General features: G+C 39.6%; 1 protein-coding gene and 1 non-coding gene across 2 annotated transcripts; both read right to left on the reverse strand.

Moving 5' to 3' along the window:
• Positions 1-1,305: 1,305 nt before the first annotated feature.
• LOC116003219 lies at positions 1,306-1,392 on the reverse strand. Its single transcript, XR_004094651.1, has one exon. It is a non-coding gene; the product is annotated as a small nucleolar RNA R21 (small nucleolar RNA).
• A 788-nt stretch (positions 1,393-2,180) lies between these two features.
• On the reverse strand, positions 2,181-7,329 carry LOC116001176. Its single transcript, XM_031241065.1, has 4 exons — positions 7,199-7,329; positions 6,648-6,780; positions 5,296-6,558; positions 2,181-3,509 (listed from the first exon to the last, which is right to left on the reverse strand). The coding sequence occupies exons 1-4, from the start codon at positions 7,327-7,329 to the stop codon at positions 2,181-2,183; spliced, it is 2,856 nt and encodes a 951-aa protein (XP_031096925.1).
• Positions 7,330-18,650: the final 11,321 nt, after the last annotated feature.

Here is an 18,650-nt window from a genome sequence, read left to right on the forward strand (position 1 = left end):
TTCATAATCCAGAGTAAGTGAACAGAAAGAACACGATGCTTGAAAAGACAAATAAATCACTCAGAACCAAGCTCTCATCAACACTCAACAGTGTATCAGTCCACTTCTATGAAAGAAATAAGAACATACACACGAGTCAACTTAGCAAATTATACATGATACAAACAAACCAATAAAATTTGCTGATATAAGCTGCAAAAAGAGCAAATTATTGATGAGAACTGTGTTTCTGTATTCACATCAATAGATTACAGATGATAGATAAATATATAAAACAACTCATAATAGAATTACACTACTCCTAAAAATTATAAAGTCCTAACACTCCACTCAGCGAAAGGTTCACAGGACACAATCTGAAGCTTGTCACGAAGAAAAGCAAACCTTGGAGCAGGGCATCGGTTTATTGAAGATATCAGCCAACGAATCCTTAGTGGGAATGAATCTAACCTGAAGCTCACCAGAAGTAACCTTGTCAATATCAATCTCAACATGCTTAGTCCTGGCATGAAATACAAAATTGGAACACATGTAAGTCGCCCCCCAAATTGTCACCACAGCCTCGGAGGAGCAGATAAAGAAACACCTGAACCCACGCAACAGAGATACAACCCAAGTCACTTCAGCATACACATCAGCCAATGCCTTGTACCAAATGAGAACTGTATTTCTGTATTCACATCAATAGAATATACAATATAGATAAATATATACAGAAGACTACTCATAATAGAATTACACAACAAATAAAACTATAGAGTGCTAACATTATTAAACTTCATTGTAGACTAATTAATTTCAATGACCAGCCCTTCAAAAAGTTCAGCATAATCTTTCTTCCCAAAAAGGTTGAATCCCTAGCCCGAGGACCCTCCGGCCTGGGAATATGTAATTTATGGATAACCTAACTGAACACAAAAGTATGCTAGGTATTTACTTACTGCACACAAAGAGTATCTCACTTTGTAGGTTGCTCTCAAACTACAGCTAGTGAAACCAATTCTTGGCCTTTCTTCCAAACTTCACCCTGACAAAGTTTCTCAAAGTTCAGCACAATCTTTTCAAGAAGAAATGGAGCAATAACCGGAACAGGAATCATAAAATGGCAGAATTCATAGTAGCAATTTTATAGAAAAACACATCCCTCAGTACTTCATTTCTCATCAAGAATAATCAGGCTACTTTTAACGTCAAAATGTACTGAGAAATTCATCATAGGATGAAAGGAAACAAATGGCTAAACGAATTCTTCAAAAACACATAACTACATTTAAGCGTTTCTGAATGAAAAGAAGAACTAAAACTAACCCCTCAGAACTTAAATTTATCCTCAATGCATAACATTCAGTCCACTACTTTTAACATTGATTGAAAACATTCTTCATAGGGGCGGAAAGTGACTAGAAAATCAGATTTCGGATCCATAATATAACCAAAGAAATCAACTTCTAAAGCACGAGAAACAAATTGATTCAGAGTATAATAATCCTCATTAACCAAATCTATTCTAGAAATGACTAAACGAGAGCACAAACAAACAGAAAAATAGAAGATTGGAGCAAATGGAGAGCAGCTTTATGGAATAAAGCGAAACGATGTGCATATATAGCATTATAGCAAGGCACCGGTTAATCAATGAAGAGAGTGGCCGACGGCGTTACCCGTAGTGATGGGTGTGTTAGGGTTTGAAGCTTAACTACCGAAAGCACGGACAAAGTTAAGGAACCACCCCTTTAAGTCTAGTAAGTTTTAGTTTTATTGTTATATTTTATTTTGGGTAGAATAGTTGTAAGTTTGATTGTTGATTATATGCTTATGTGAGTATTTTTATTCTTAAATTTTATATATGTGTGGATGATGATGATGGATGGTAGAAGGAAAAAGTTTGGACAATTTAACGTTTAGAGGAAGTTGAGAAAATAAGCTTTAACGGTATGTTTTTATGTCCATCTAAAATATTTTGCCTCGTAGAAATTGTACATCAATTTTGTTTTAGATTAATGTCTTTTAAGAGACATATGGAATAGAAAAAAAAAACTTATTCTATGGAAATCAGCCTATGATTATTTGAGATGAACAACTTATTATTTTGTTGCTATATACTTATATATATATATATATATATATATGTATGAATTTTTGTGTTCATAAGTATGAGTATATGTATATTTTTTTTTTGTTTAACAAAAGAGGGGGATACCCAAGATAGACGGACCAGACCAGGTGACCATAGCCCCAGACACGGGCACTCGACGAAGGGAACTCACTCCCATGCGGTCTTCATAAATTATGGTTGCAATCGCATCCGGTGCATCACTTAGATCAGTAAAATTCCTCGGGCTCACTAGGGCCAGTTTCGCAAGGGCGTCGGCGATCCTGTTTTGTTCGCGAAACACATGACATAAATCCAAGGATTGAAAATTCACCATTTCCTCGCGACACCGCTCAAGAAGGTTGGTGAGACCGCCTGTCGAAAATCCAGAATGATTCAGAAGCTCGATCACTGTTCGAGAGTCACTCTCCACAATTAAGTTTTGATAACCTCGATTTAGCGCGAAGCGTAGTCCATGCCATACAGCCCAGGCCTCAACTTCTTCGACGGAGCATATGCCAATATTCGCAACAAAACCTCCCAGCCAGTTGCCATCATGATCCCGGATTACGCCTCCACAGCCAGCCTTTACTTCGTGAGCATCCCGGATTACGCCTCCACAGCCAGCCTTTACTTCGTGAGCAGACCAGCTGCCGTCGACATTTAGTTTCACGTAGCCTATGGTTGGTTTAGTCCACGACACCTGACTGGCAGCAGACCGATTCGCAGACAGGCCCTGAACCCCAACCTTCACGAACGCAGACTTAATCTCGTCTTCTTGTCTCTTAATCCACCTGAGTTTTTGGTCAAAAGGCAGGCTTCTATTGTTGAACACTTTATCATTACGCCATTTCCAGAGCCACCAAAGGCGAATGGAAAAACGCTCCGGCCACCACTCCGCAAAACCCATGCGCTTTTCCCCTCGTAAGTTGGTTGTTAACCACTCTTTCCATCCGAGATGTCCAAGGGCAGCCACCAGCGTCGGCCCATAAGCAGCACTCCAAATTGCCTTGGCTTCTCCACAGCGCCTGAACAAATGCTCACAATCCTCCGAATGCCCTACACAAAAAGAACACGAAGCATTAGAAGTGATATGACGTCTTGCGCGTTCAACATTGGTTAAAATTTTCCCATGTTGAACAAGCCAGACAAACACACAAATCCTGTTCGGCACGTTAAGTTTCCAAATCCTTAACCAGTCATCCTGATTTCCTGTCCCATTAGAAGGGAGCAGCGACGTGTAGGCAGAATGGATAGAAAAATCTCCGGTAGGATCTGGGCCCCATCCCACTTCATCGTGGCGTTCGGGATCCCTCGAGGGCACGAAACCACTCAGTTTTAATTTGATGTCGTCCGGAAGTGAATCGGTGATGAGCTCCCATTTCCACCCACGCCCTTCCTCCCACATGTCTCGAACCTTGACATATAAATCCGGGAGGCTTAAAGGTGTTCGTAAAAACGATTCAAAGGCTGGTGGTCAATCCACTTATCCATCCAGAAGTTCGTTTGTTGTCCTCCCCTAACCACCATCTTCACACCAGCTTGCACTATAGGTTGGACTGCCATAATTCATTTCCAGGCGTTCGAGGTGTTTACTTGGCGAATCGCAGAACGGCTTTGCCGATGATATGTACCAAAGTAGCCATATTTTAGGGGTCATTTAGGTGTAAAATATGCTTTAATAGATGCCCATTAGGCCTAGAAACATGCTAAGATAGTGTAATTTCGTTGCATGTAGGTCTAGGGACTTATCTTGTGCGTTTTGATATAATCTGTACAATTCTTGCACTTCGCATGGCATTCCGGCGACATTTCAGTAAAACGGACGTAACCGGAGCTAGGAATGTCCGAATGAGGCGAGGCAGGTGGCTATGGAACCGTATCGACGAGAGCTATAGAATAGAAGAAGACAGAAGAAGCAAAATTCACCACGCACGCTCACACGCGTGTGAGTGGCGTGGTTGCTCACTGGTTCGTTCCCACGCACGCTCACACGCGTGTAAGCCGCGTGGACGCGACACAGTGCGGAAATTATTAGGGCGAGATTTTTTGGGCTATATATATGCCCTCTATAGGTCTTTTAGATCAGTTTTCCACAGCCCCCAATAGCTTTAGATCTGATTTCCCTTTGCAATTTCTTCCCCTTTGGGGAGGAAGACAAATCCTCCTTAGATTAGATTTAGCTTAGGATTTGAAGATGAATATTATGTAGATTCAAGCTTCTTTTGGTATAATTTCTCTTCCTTTAATATAAAGTTTGAATCTTTACTTTATTGCTTTGTTTTCCTTGCTTCTATTTATGTTTATCATGTTAGAGTATATTAGTTGGGTGTGTGTGCCCTTGTTGATCTATGGATTGATGCTTATAATTTGATATTATGATCTTGGTATTGTGGGAGTATGATTGATGAATGTATGGATGATGTTGTTTAATCTTTGCTTCTATTTTCGGCCGGGATAGGTAGTAAACCCGTAGGAAGTGAGTGTGTGCGCGATAGCGGCCACTCATGAGCCTAGATCATCCATATCTCCGCTCTTAATCCGAAAGGATGAGATCCGAGAGGAGTGGTAGGCAAGGTGTTCGATAAAATGCCTCAACCGAATGAGAATTGAGAGTTTGAGTGTGACGCCACTCAATACAAAGACCGTGACTCCCTAGATCAATCCCGAAACCCAATTCCAAGCTACCTACGATAATCAATCCTTTGATTTAACTTTGGCATGCACCCCTTCCTTTTACCTTTTGTATTTTCTATCCCTTTTTACCTTTACCCAACCAACCATGAACCAACCTTCTCCTTATGATTCTTGTAACTCTTACCTTTCAACCTCATAAATGCCAACATAAATTCGGTTCCCATTCGCCATCCTTGAGAGACACGACACTCGGGGAGTCTTGACTCTTCGTTTTACCACCTTCACATTCACACTCACCATATACACAACATCAGTCGACCAGACGCGGAATACTTAGTCGTGAGGGTTCTGGCCCAAAGGCTACCTCGCTCGTGTTGCAAACGCCAACCAAGTTTGGCCATGTAGGCCATATTCATCTCATGAGTTTTAAAAATCCCAAGCCCCCCCGAGGCCTTAGGTTGTGTCACACTCTCCCAGTTTACCAAGCTTAGTTTGTTGTGGTTGCCTTCCGACATCGCACCGCCCCATATAAAACGCCTAGTATATTTTTCTATTTCATCGCATACCCCTATAGGGAGCACGGCAGTTTGCATTGCATAGGTCGGGATAGAATTTAGTACTGACTTCGCGAGAGTGACTCTACCCGCTAAGGACAAAATTCTGGCTTTCCAGCCCTCCATGCGGCCTTTAAGCAGATCAAGAAGATTGCCGAAGTTCTGTCGAAAAATACGACCGTGAGCAGACTGCACTCCCAAGTAGGTGCCCAAGTTATCAGTTTTTGCCAAATTCAGACGGTTAGCAAAATCAGACGCAACAGCCGGAGCTACATTTTTGGAGAAATACACTTGCGATTTAGCATAGTTTATCTTCTGCCCCGACGCGTCACAGTATCGCTCAAGATTGTCCCGAATGACGCCCGACGCGTCACAGTATCGCTCAAGATTGTCCCGAATGACGGCCACCTGATCAGAAGAGACTTCAGAAAAAAGAACAAGATCATCCGCGAAACAGAGATGGGAAAGGGGAGGGCTGGATGACGACAATCTGATTCCTTTCCACAAGCCTGCCGACACACTACGAGTTATCATCTGGCTAAGCCTCTCCATGCAAAGAACGAATATAGCCGGAGACATGGCATCCCCTTGGCGGATTCCCCGACTCGGAGTGAACTGTGGAATGATTTCGCCATTCCAAATCAGTGCCATACGAGGAGTCTGAATGCAGTGCATAATGAGTGTGATCCAGGCCTCACCAAAACCAATCTTCGCAAGGGTCGAACGAATGAAGTCCCAAGATAGACGGTTATATGCCTTCTCAAAATCCAGCTTAATAGCCATGAAACCTGTTTGCCCTTTCTTAGAACGCATAGTGGGCATAATTTCTTGGTAGATAAGAATATTATCAGAAATCTGATGCCCCTGAACAACAGAACTCTGGTATGGGCCCACCAAGCTCGGTAGAATGCCTTTCAAGCGATTAGTAATCGTCTTGGTTATGATTTTATAACTTACATTGCAAAGACTGATCGGTTTGAATTGCCGCACAGTCTCCGGGGACTTAACCTTTGGAATGAGGACCAGAAGGGTATCGTTTAATCCGGGAGGTAAGGAGCCCGAGTCAAACGCTTCCTTGACAAGCTTGAACACACTCTCCCCAACAATACTCCACATGCGCTGATAAAAAGCGGCGTGGAAACCATCCGGCCCAGGGGCCTTAAAAGGAGCCATATCAGTCAGGGCCTTATGGACCTCGGTAATAGTAATAGCTTTGTTAAAATCATCCCATTGTGGTTGGAGGAGTGTCGGGAAACCTCCACTCCCCTCAAGCGTCTGTTGTGGCACGTGGTCTTCCGAAAACAGAGATACGAAAAAGTCCCTAACATGGTTGTGGAGATGAGTTGTCTGGGTAATCCAATTACCATCGTCATCTCATAGGCTTTGAATCGTATTACGGGCTCGTCGAATGGTTGTGGCCGCATGATAATAGGCTGAGTTCCTGTCTCCCGACGTAATCCATTCTTCCCGAGATCGTTGGTACCAAAGCAGTTCTTCCTGGTATAGGATATCTTGGTACTCTCTTGCCAGTTTATGTTAAAGCTTTGCTAACCCTCCGTGATAGGCGAGCGAGAGTCGTTTTTGCACTCCGCCGAGTCGTGTAAGGATGTTTTTCTTCTTAGAAAAGATATTTCCGAAAGTGGATTTATTCCACCATCCTAACGCTTCGGCCATCCGAGGAATATTATCAATAAATTTGTGTTCCGACGCCCACGTCGACTGAGCCACCTCATGCAAGCTTTTATTAGTTAACCAAGCGGCCTGGAACTTAAAATTCGCCATTCGTCGATTAATCTCCCGGCGAACAACCTGAAGCAGGATCGGAGTGTGGTCCGATGATATCCTAGGCAGATGGGTGACAGACGCATCGGAAAAACAGTTCAACCACGCGGTGTTACAGAGGACCCTATCTAACCTGGCCCCTTTAGCCGAACCAGTAGTGTTGCCTCTCGACCAAGTAAGCTTGGGTCCAGTAAAACCCATATCAATGAGACCTTTATTGGTTATCCACTCGGCAAAATCAGCGCAACGCTGAGATGAAAACATGTTGTAGTTGCTTGTTTCGTCCTGGTTCAGAACAGCATTGAAGTCACCCGCAACAACCCAAGGCCCCGAAAAGCCCTGGTTCGCCGTAGTGAGTTCAGTCCATAACCTACGACGAAGGTGGTGCGTAGGGCTGCCATACACCACTGCTAAATGCTAGGCAGCATGCGCAACTTCCTGAACCTGTAGAAGAATAAATTGGGGATGAGTGGAAACAACAGAAATTTTACGGGAACCATTCCATAATACCCAAATGCCCCCACTAAAACCAACCGCCTCAACTCAAACCCAGTCCGAGTAGCCTAATTTCATGCAAATGGAATTCTCATGTAATCCGGAGACCTTAGGCTCAACGAGACCTAAAATAGAGGGCTTATGGGTCTGAATGAGATTTTTAAGGACACGGTGGAACTCCCGACCACCCGCGCCTTGGCAATTCCAAAAGAGGCAATTCATGGGAAACGAACACACAAAGAAAGAAAACAACAAGACCAAGAACAACACAGAGAAACAAGAAAAAACGCAGGATCAAGCAGGAGGACCAGAGGCATCCTCCGCCAGACCAGGTCCCTGGGACATATCATCCTCCATAACGATATCACCCTCCCCATCCAAACTGTCCGGTGGATCCGTATGATGCTCCGGAGAGAGCTCCCCGACCGCAGCCATTGCGTCAGCAACAGGCTCTAGACCGGCCGCCTCCAAATTATCTCCAACAGGCTCCTTATTCGAAATTCTTGTTGTGCTTATGTTGCTCCCTCCATTCTCGCCTCGATTCACCACGTGTGTATCCTCCTCGGCTGCCCTTCGTGACCCTCTTCTTGGAAAATTTCTTCCAGACGCCATCCCTTCCACCACCGTGGTGGACCGAGCTTGGTAGGGCTCATTATTAATCTATTTTTCGTTGGCTATGACATTTTGTCTACGCGAATTCCCACTCGGTTGTGCAGGGGCTGCGAGTTGGTTTGGTACCCTGCGTACACTATCCCCAGCATGGTCGCCATTCCCAGAGTTCACATTACTTCCCGCGGCAGCCTCAGAGTCAATCGCCGGATTAGTCTCTGTTTCCAGCGGTGCGAACCTTGATCCCGCGGCAGCGGGAGTTTCATTTGTCCTCCCCGGTGCCACCGTCTGTCCCCCCGTCGCTGTCGGTTGACCAGTACCCAGAGGACGCCCGGGCTGTCGTCTCTCCTTTCGTGTCACGATCATCCACGAACCATACGGACGTGCGCGAGACGTTGAACCCTTGTCCCTATGGTGACCCTCTGGTTGATTAGTAGGGGCACATTCCTCACAGCCGGTCGGAAGGCTCTCACTTGCCGTTGGACAGGCCTCTAGCCTATAGCCATACATCCCACACGCGAAACAAATGATGAGTATTATTTATTTTATTATTTTGAATAAACTTTGTTATTAATATGATAATACTTTTTAGTCAATTAATAAACTTTGTTATTAATATGATAATACTTTTTAGTCAATTGAACCTTCTTTCTTATTTTATTCTTTTATTAGTGTGTTAAATAATTGGGCTTTATTGTTATTATTATTACTTTTATTATAACTTTCATTTGGCAGATATTTAGTCTAATTAATGTTAGCCGCCCATTGAATTAAAAAAAACCCTCGTCTTTCTTCGGCCCTTCGTGAATGGAAATGAGCAGCGCGGCGTGAACCGAGAGAAATTGACAGGAATGGTCGAACAAGAAAGGAGATCGCAGGGCCTTGAGCGGTCATGGAGGAGCGCAGAATTAGTCGAAGCCGTTTGCCGTGAACAAATCTTCGTCCCTTCTCCGGTCAGCAACCGAACAGCGAATGAGGCGCCTTTGCAGCGAATTTTGAGGACTGGAAGGCATGGCACGAACACAGACCTCGAACGAAGTTGTTGAAGCTAGGTAGTATAAAAGCGGGGCCATTCATCATCAATGGATACAAAGAAAAAAACACTCTTCACTGAATATCGGTCCGGGGACTTTCGATCGGCGGCAGAACTCTTTCGTCGGTGGCGATTTGTCGGCAGCAACAATTGGTGAATCGGTGGCAGTAGATTAAGCTCTGGCTTCAGCGAATTAACTCAAACACAGTGCAGAATACTCTGGTTCTTTTTTTTAATCCCCTTAGTCTTTTGAAATTCGTCTCTGTAATCGTGATTGACAATTCAATTTGTTATATAAATTGTGTTGCAGTGGTTAAGGGTGATGATAATTACAAATCAAAAGCTTTAAGTATTATTTTAAGTGTGATGCTTAGCTGGTAGTGTAGACAATTGCTTTTCCCAGGTTCTGAAGCTATAAAACTCTAATTTTATATGCCATCGACTACGGATTAAAATGAGTTGTTAACTTCTTAATTCTAGGAACGTGATGAATTTACCATGAGCGTTTTGTAGTAGCTTGAGTTTTAAATTTGCCAATCACATTAAGTTCTATCCTATGTTTTATATTGCGATTAGTTGTGTTGAATCTGATCAATTCTAGCATAATTAGTCTGTTTGAGAGTATTATTGAGTTCACACCAGGCTTAGTAATTTACTGCTCTGTAGGATAAAAAGATAAATAATTTAGTTGTCTTATTAAATTGTTTATTTGGTTCATAAACCGGGTATTCCGTAAGTTCTACATAGCTTAATGGGTTTTAACGGTTTAAATAAATGTCTTAAGCATATGAACCGTTAGAATACGTGACTGAATCTGGACGCCATACGGATTAGTCAGATAATAGTTAGAACGAACCTTTAATTTGATTGGCAATATTAGACTTAACGTGCAGGATTAGTAATGGTTATTGATTCATGTTCCTAGGTTCTTTCCAATTTGATTGTTATTTGATATCCTGAGTCTGTTTACTTGTTTACCTTCCTGAGTTTTGATTCAATTAATTTGCATTTGAGCTTATTCTTATCTTTTGTATTCTTTTTGAGCACTTTATATTGCTAAGTTAGCTATTTTATTTTTAAGTTTAAATTGCATCGTTATAATTCCCTGTGGGATCGATCCTTGCTTTTGCACACTATCACTACGATGACTCGTGCACTTGCGATGACTATTTAAAATTGTCTATCAATTTTTGGCGCCGTTGCAGGGGGCATAGAGGTTGACAGGGCTAAAATTGAAGTTATTTCTAAACTACCTCCCCCTACATCTGTGAAAGAAGTGCGAAGTTTTCTTGGTCATGCAGGTTTTTACAGGCGCTTCATAAAAGATTTTTCAAAAATTTGTAGGCCTATGTGTAACCTGTTAGCAAAAGATGTTGTCTTCAAGTTTGATGATGAATGTTTGTCTGCTTTCAACTTTTTGAAAGAAAAATTAACTTCTGCTCCCATTCTTGCTGCACCTAATTGGAAGCATCCTTTTGAAATAATGTGTGATGCATCTGATTATGCCATAGGTGCTATTTTAGGACAGAAAATTAATAAACTGCCTTATGTGATTCATTATGCAAGTAAAACTTTGGATAGGGCTCAAGTTAACTATACAACTACTGAAAAGGAGTTGTTAGCTATAGTCTTTGCATTAGAAAAATTTCGTTCTTACTTGATTGGTTCTAAAGTGATTGTTTATTCTGATCATGCTGCTTTGAAATTTTTGTTGGCTAAAAAAGATGCTAAGCCTAGACTAATAAGATGGATTTTATTGCTCCAAGAGTTTGATTTGACTATCAGGGATAAGAAAGGATGTGAGAATGTGGTCGCTGATCATTTGTCTCGATTGCCTGATGCAGCTAATAATTGTCCTACATCTGATATTCCTATAAATGACAGGTTCCCTGATGAACAGTTGTTTTCTTTACAAAATAAAGAATCTTGGTATGCAGACATTGTGAATTATTTGGTCTCGGGTCAATTTCACCCAGACTTGAATTCACAAGGAAAAAAACATTTTCTTTATAAAGCAAAACATTTCTTTTGGGATGAGCCTTATTTGTTTAAAATTTGTCCTGATCAAATTATTAGAAGGTGTGTCCCTGAGTTTGAACAGCAAAATATTTTGAATCACAGTCACACTTTAAATTGCGAAGGACATTTTAGTGGGAAGAAAACTGCGTTAAAAGTTTTGCAGTCTGGTTTTTATTGGCCCACTTTGTTCAAGGATGCATTCGAATTTTGTGCTAAGTGTGATAGATGCCAGAGGACAGGTAATATAAGTAAGCGCCATGAAATGCCCCTTTCAAATATTTTGGTTGTTGATTTGTTTGATGTTTGGGGAATTGATTTCATGGGGCCTTTTTCTACCTCCTTTGGTTATAAGTACATTCTTGTGGCTGTTGATTATGTGTCAAAATGGGTTGAAGCTGTAGCTACTAGGACAAATGACAGTAAAGTTGTCTTGCAATTTTTGAAAGATATTTTCGCCAGGTTTGGGACACCCAGAGCTATCATTAGCGATGAAGGTACCCACTTCTGTAATAAACTTTTTGCAGGTCTTCTAAAAAAATATGGCATTACTCATAGAGTGGCCACTCCATACCATCCACAAACCTCAGGCCAAGTGGAGGTGAGTAATAGACAAATTAAAGCAATCTTGGAAAAGACAGTAAATTCTTCCCGAAAGGATTGGGCTATCAAGTTGAATGATGCACTGTGGGCTTACAGGACAGCCTACAAAACCCCGATTGGTATGAGCCCGTACAGGTTAGTATTTGGTAAAGCTTGTCATTTGCCAGTGGAATTGGAACACAGAGCCTATTGGGCTATTAAATTCTAGAATTTTGATTTGCAAAGAGCTGGTGAGATAAGAAAATTAAATTTGAATGAATTGGATGAAATAAGAAATGAAGCTTATGAAAACTCAAAAATTTATAAAGAAATAACCAAAGCCTATCATGATAGGTCTATTTTGAGGAAAAATTTTGAACCTGGAATGAAAGTTTTGTTATTTAACTCTCGTTTGAGATTGTTTCCGGGTAAGTTAAAGTCTAGATGGACAGGACCTTTTGTAATAGTTGAAGTGTTTTCTCACGGTGCCTGCGAGGTTGAAAATCCCAAAACAGGTGAAAAATTTAAGGTAAATGGGCAAAGACTTAAGCAGTACTTTGAGGGTGAACCGTCAGCCCATATTGTTGAACAGGTAGAGTTGCATGATTCTGAATGCCCGTGTTATCACAATAACTGAAGCGTTTTAGGAATGCAACTCAATTCTTTTTCCCTTCTCCCTTATTTTCATTTTTGCTTGTATGCCATGCCATTTTCAATAACTGCATGGCTATTGGTTTTGTGTGTTCTCTTAATTTTTGTTCTCAACATTGAGGACACTATTTGCAATAAGTGTGGGGAAGGGATTTCGGGGATTTCTGTTTTAATTTATGTATGTCACTCTCATTCTTTCAAAAAAAAAAAATTATACAAAATAAATAAGCATTAACTTGAGCTGTTACCCAATAAACCTTTTTTGAATAGCCAATGATGAAAATAATGCAAGTTTCTGTCAGCTCTTAGTAGGTATACTGCATTTGGCTAGTTGTTAATTGCTTTAGCTTTATATCTTGAATAACTTTATCAGCATAAAAAAAAATCAAAAAAAAATCAATCAAAAAAAAAAAGGAAAAAAGCATATAGAACTTGAAAATCACAAATTCTCTTTTATGTTTTATGCATTTTCTTGGATAGTTATATGTTGGTTTCACTTTATATTATCTTTTTCAAATTTTTAATACTTCTTGAGTGCTATAAATTATGGTGTAGTTTGTTGGTTTCAAGGATCATCTTTGTGGCATAAGTGAGGTAAAAAAAAAATTGATAGTGTTTTATTTATTTATTTGCAATAAATCAGAGATTCTACTCCGCTGAATCAACCACCTACACATGTACCATAAATAAATAAATAAGTGTTGTGGTCTGGTTCATGAGTACACACAGAATTGAAAACCCAAACATGCCTGGCGTAAATGGCGAGGTTTTTTGGGGAAGTTCTCTTTGGAAAAAGTCATAAACAGAAAAATGATGAGTGAACTTTGGAAGAGACGAGCATTTGCATTTTAATTTTCAATAAGTGCCTTGATCCTTGTTCTTTCATGTCTTGCACCTGCACTGTGATAGATTATTTTTTAATTTGGCTTAGTTTGTATTTTGTGAAATTTTCATATTTATTTTATTCAGTTGTTGTATAGCTCATATAAGGGTGACAGTACACTATGACAAGTTTTAAGTTGTCAATAAGTGCGTTAATGATATTTTCTAGTCAAGTGTTTTATACATTCTTTGAGTTGACACTAATTTTACATTTATGAGGCAATAAACTTGAAAGGCTATTCGGGTAAAGCTCAGTTGATGCTTGGTTTTCATTTTTAAATTCATTTTGATTTTTTTTAATAATGTCTTTGCTTGAGGACAAGCAAATAAACAAGTATGGGGAAATTTGATGAGTATTATTTATTTTATTATTTTGAATAAACTTTGTTATTAATATGATACTCCCTCCGTCCCATTTTACCTGTCCTATTTACTATTCATTGGTCAAACCAAATCTTTCTTCATTGCTTATTTTCTTTAGTAATTTTTTATTATTTTTAAATTTAATTTTTTGTGTTTAATAGTACTTTTGATATAGTTTCTAAATATATAAATTTTATATATTAATACTAAACTTAATATTATGAAAAATTGGATTAAAAATAACTTCAGTCAAGCCTCGTTAAACGAACCAGACAACCAAAATGGGACGGAGGGAGTAATACTTTTTAGTCAATTGAACCTTCTTTCTTATTTTATTCTTTTATTAGTGTGTTAAATAATTGGGCTTTATTGTTATTATTATTACTTTTATTATAACTTTCATTTGGCAGATATTTAGTCTAATTAATGTTAGCCGCCCATTGAATTAAAAAAAACCCTCGTCTTTCTTCGGCCCTTCGTGAATGGAAATGAGCAGCGCGGCGTGAACCGAGAGAAATTGACAGGAATGGTCGAACAAGAAAGGAGATCGCAGGGCCTTGAGCGGTCATGGAGGAGCGCAGAATTAGTCGAAGCCGTTTGCCGTGAACAAATCTTCGTCCCTTCTCCGGTCAGCAACCGAACAGCGAATGAGGCGCCTTTGCAGCGAATTTTGAGGACTGGAAGGCATGGCACGAACACAGACCTCGAACGAAGTTGTTGAAGCTAGGTAGTATAAAAGCGGGGCCATTCATCATCAATGGATACAAAGAAAAAAACACTCTTCACTGAATATCGGTCCGGGGACTTTCGATCGGCGGCAGAACTCTTTCGTCGGTGGCGATTTGTCGGCAGCAACAATTGGTGAATCGGTGGCAGTAGATTAAGCTCTGGCTTCAGCGAATTAACTCAAACACAGTGCAGAATACTCTGGTTCTTTTTTTTAATCCCCTTAGTCTTTTGAAATTCGTCTCTGTAATCGTGATTGACAATTCAATTTGTTATATAAATTGTGTTGCAGTGGTTAAGGGTGATGATAATTACAAATCAAAAGCTTTAAGTATTATTTTAAGTGTGATGCTTAGCTGGTAGTGTAGACAATTGCTTTTCCCAGGTTCTGAAGCTATAAAACTCTAATTTTATATGCCATCGACTACGGATTAAAATGAGTTGTTAACTTCTTAATTCTAGGAACGTGATGAATTTACCATGAGCGTTTTGTAGTAGCTTGAGTTTTAAATTTGCCAATCACATTAAGTTCTATCGTATGTTTTATATTGCGATTAGTTGTGTTGAATCTGATCAATTCTAGCATAATTAGTCTGTTTGAGAGTATTATTGAGTTCACACCAGGCTTAGTAATTTACTGCTCTGTAGGATAAAAAGATAAATAATTTAGTTGTCTTATTAAATTGTTTATTTGGTTCATAAACCGGGTATTCCGTAAGTTCTACATAGCTTAATGGGTTTTAACGGTTTAAATAAATGTCTTAAGCATATGAACCGTTAGAATACGTGACTGAATCTGGACGCCATACGGATTAGTCAGATAATAGTTAGAACGAACCTTTAATTTGATTGGCAATATTAGACTTAACGTGCAGGATTAGTAATGGTTATTGATTCATGTTCCTAGGTTCTTTCCAATTTGATTGTTATTTGATATCCTGAGTCTGTTTACTTGTTTACCTTCCTGAGTTTTGATTCAATTAATTTGCATTTGAGCTTATTCTTATCTTTTCTATTCGTTTTGAGCACTTTATATTGCTAAGTTAGCTATTTTATTTTTAAGTTTAAATTGCATCGTTATAATTCACTGTGGGATCGACCCTTGCTTTTGCACACTATCACTACGCTGACTCGTGCACTTGCGAGGACTATTTAAAATTGTCCATCAACAAACCAAGTGGATACCTTCATAAGCCACCCTCCAGACCTTGCCCTCCAAGGTAAACGTGGAGATCAAAGGCTTTGTGATGTCAATTTCCACGCAAACCCCTGCAAACTTACCCCTTGAAACCAAACTGGTCGTGTGGTCGATTCTCACCGTTCGCCCAAGCTTATTGCCAATCTTTCGAAGGCATAGAAGGTTATAAAATTCCACTGGGAGATTGGGGAACCGTACCCAAACAAGGACATTCTCCGTAGTGTCAACGGTCGGATCAAAGTTCGGTACCCAGTCTTTGAGGTCGGATCAAAGTTCGGTACCCAGTCTTTGACGATCAAGTAATGGTCTAGGATCATCCACCGACCCTCATACTTAGCGAATTCCAAATCTTCACGCAGTCCAAATCTTACTAAGAGATAATCGTTCTCAAGCGCGATCAACTCCAACCGTCCTTTGGGTTTCCACATTGTCGACAGCCGCCGGAGAAGATAGGCATATCCCACTCGCCTCCCCATGACCTTGATAATCAACGTTTGGCGCCATGGCTCCCGAATCTGCTCCTTCTCCTTCGCCGAGAGCCGGACTGTGGGGCACGTAGGATCATCCTCTTCACCCTCGAGGTCCTCCTCCTCAATTGGATCAGTTACTTCCGCATCTGCAATGTTATCGACTTAAAAGGGTGCTGCATCGGTTCCCTTCCCTACCACCGAATCCAAATAGGACCGGGGTCTCGCGTCCCCAATTTCCACCTGGTGTGACTCGACAGGCATAGACTGCGGCAATCCAATCACGGGCGCAGTATGGGGCGGTGCCTCCGCCTCGACCTGCATGCCAGATTCCGATTGGCCAACTACAGGCATCGCATCCATTTGTGTCTCAGCAACCCCCTCTCCATCAGCAGTGGCTTGGGCGTCTGGAACCATCGGAGATGGTGATCCTTCCGCCACATCAGAATCCATCACATCCGGCGGCAATCCATCATCTACCTTCGGCTTGTTCGTGCTGCGTTCAAGCAAATCATCTTCGTCAAAGTACCGTTGAGAAACCATGGTAGAGAGCGTTTCAAAACTTCTTTTCATCATAGCGTTTTTTGTTTTATGAGTATATGTATATATGAATGTGTTTAGTTTACATGTGTAGATATTATGATTTTACTGTTTTTAGGAAAATTTATTTTTTATGAAAATAATATCACGTATAGGTGGTAATTGCACATGCTAAAATCAATAAGTTTATTTTCGAATATATATATATATAAAATTTTCGTAAGAAAAATATACTACACACATTCGTACATATACATATCTTTATATTATGCATAAAAATATGTATTTTTATATTTACAGAATAATATAATGTATATATATAAACGAATATGTATATTGTATAAATATATATGTGTGTGTGTGTGTGTATATATATATATATATATATATATATAATTTTGTAAATTTTATTTTAGTTTATTGTATATTATCTTTATATATATTAAGTATACTTATTTACATATAGTTGTTCTAAATTAATAAACAATTTTAATGATAAGTATCATTATTAATTTAGAACAACTATATGTAAATAAGTATACTTAATATATATAAAGATAATATACAATAAAATAAAATAAAATTTACAAAGTTATATATATATATATATATATTTACGTTTGATTATTATTATGTGAGCATAATAATAAATATTGAGTCCGTGTATTTGCAAATATGTGTGTATACATATGTGTATACTATGAGCTTATTTGGGCATATGAATTTATTAGATGATAAATGATTATTTCATAAAATTTTGTTGGTGAAATTTTAATCACGTAACAATCTCCTCTTTTTCCTCTCATTTTTTTTCGAATTTCTTCTCTCTTTTTTTCGAAATTTCCTCTCTTTTTTTTTTTTCAACAATTCATCTAAAAAATTCCCTCACAACAATCATGTTCCAGCATAGCAAACTAAACCAATCATCATATTTAACCAAAGAATTTCAAAGTGAATTGCATAGTCATGGTCAACAAGTCAATTTCATGTTCTTCAAGGTAACAATGGAGTCAAGAGCGTACGAATTATCAAAATTGAACCACAAGTATGGCAAGAGTGCAATTCTTATCACAAAAGATCATGAAAAACATGTAGGAACACAATTCTAACTTCAATTTCAATATGCAACACTTTATCATCAATCCCAATTGTAAAATTTCCCAATTTGAAAACTATGGTTCATCAAGTTTTGTGATCACAAGAATAAAAAAAAAAAAAATTTATCCTCAAATTTCAATCAAAGAAGTGTTCTATCATGCAAGAGTGAGCAATATATACAAGTTTCAACCATCAACAAGTGTATAGCAATGTAGACAAGCAAAGCAATTTTAATAGAGAAAGAAAGCTTCAAGAACTTAACAATGGACAATGGAAAATTGAAGCTTTTTACCTTGAATGGATGACTCATTGAGAAGATTAAAGCTTTGGAGCTCAAAAGAATGAAGAAAATACGAAGAATGGAAGTCTACCTTTGTGCTTAGGGCTAAAGTTCGTGGGGGAAAAAAGCTAGAATAAAGAAGAGGAGTATTTAAAGAAAAATAATTCGGACCCCCTACTGTTTCCTAGTCACAATCGTGACCAGGGTCCAGACCCTGTCACGACCTCACCCACGATCGTGAGCGGGGTCGTGACCAAGGTTCAGACCCAATCACGACCTTCGCCACGATCGTAGGGAGCTCATGACTAGGAATCAGACCCGGTCACGACCTCCCCCACGATCGTGGGGATGTTCTGACAGAATTCTCCAATTTTTTTTCACATTTTACTCCACGGTGTTCCATTTCAAGTATGTTGCTGCAAGATTTAGTTCCAAAAACCACAAGAAAGCTACAAAATATGTACACAAGAACCATGGGTTGCCTCCCAAGAAGCGCCACGTTTAACGTCATTGGCTAAACGCACCATACCAACACATTGTCACATCACATCCTTGGTTAAAAGTACAACTTACTCAGCCAATTTTTCCTCCACAACAATTCATCACTCTTCCAAGAAGATTTGGTCTTGGCCTTGACCTTACTAT

The sequence above is a fragment of the Ipomoea triloba genome, chromosome 13 (genome assembly GCF_003576645.1).
Source record: "Ipomoea triloba cultivar NCNSP0323 chromosome 13, ASM357664v1".
NCBI lineage: Eukaryota > Viridiplantae > Streptophyta > Magnoliopsida > Solanales > Convolvulaceae > Ipomoea > Ipomoea triloba.

What these genes read in the sequence shown, in the direction of transcription:
- LOC116001176 (XM_031241065.1), bottom strand. Translation starts at nt 7,329, where the DNA reads ATGTTTTCATCTCAGCGTTGCGCTGATTTTGCCGAGTGGATAACCAAT. An exon ending in AAGCCTATGAGATGACGATG is followed by an intron (nt 6,559 to 6,647) that starts GTAATTGGATTA and finishes GTGCCACAACAG; the next exon opens with ACGCTTGAGGGGAGTGGAGG. An exon ending in CTGCCGTGCTCCCTATAGGG is followed by an intron (nt 3,510 to 5,295) that starts GTATGCGATGAA and finishes TTATATGTCAAG; the next exon opens with GTTCGAGACATGTGGGAGGA.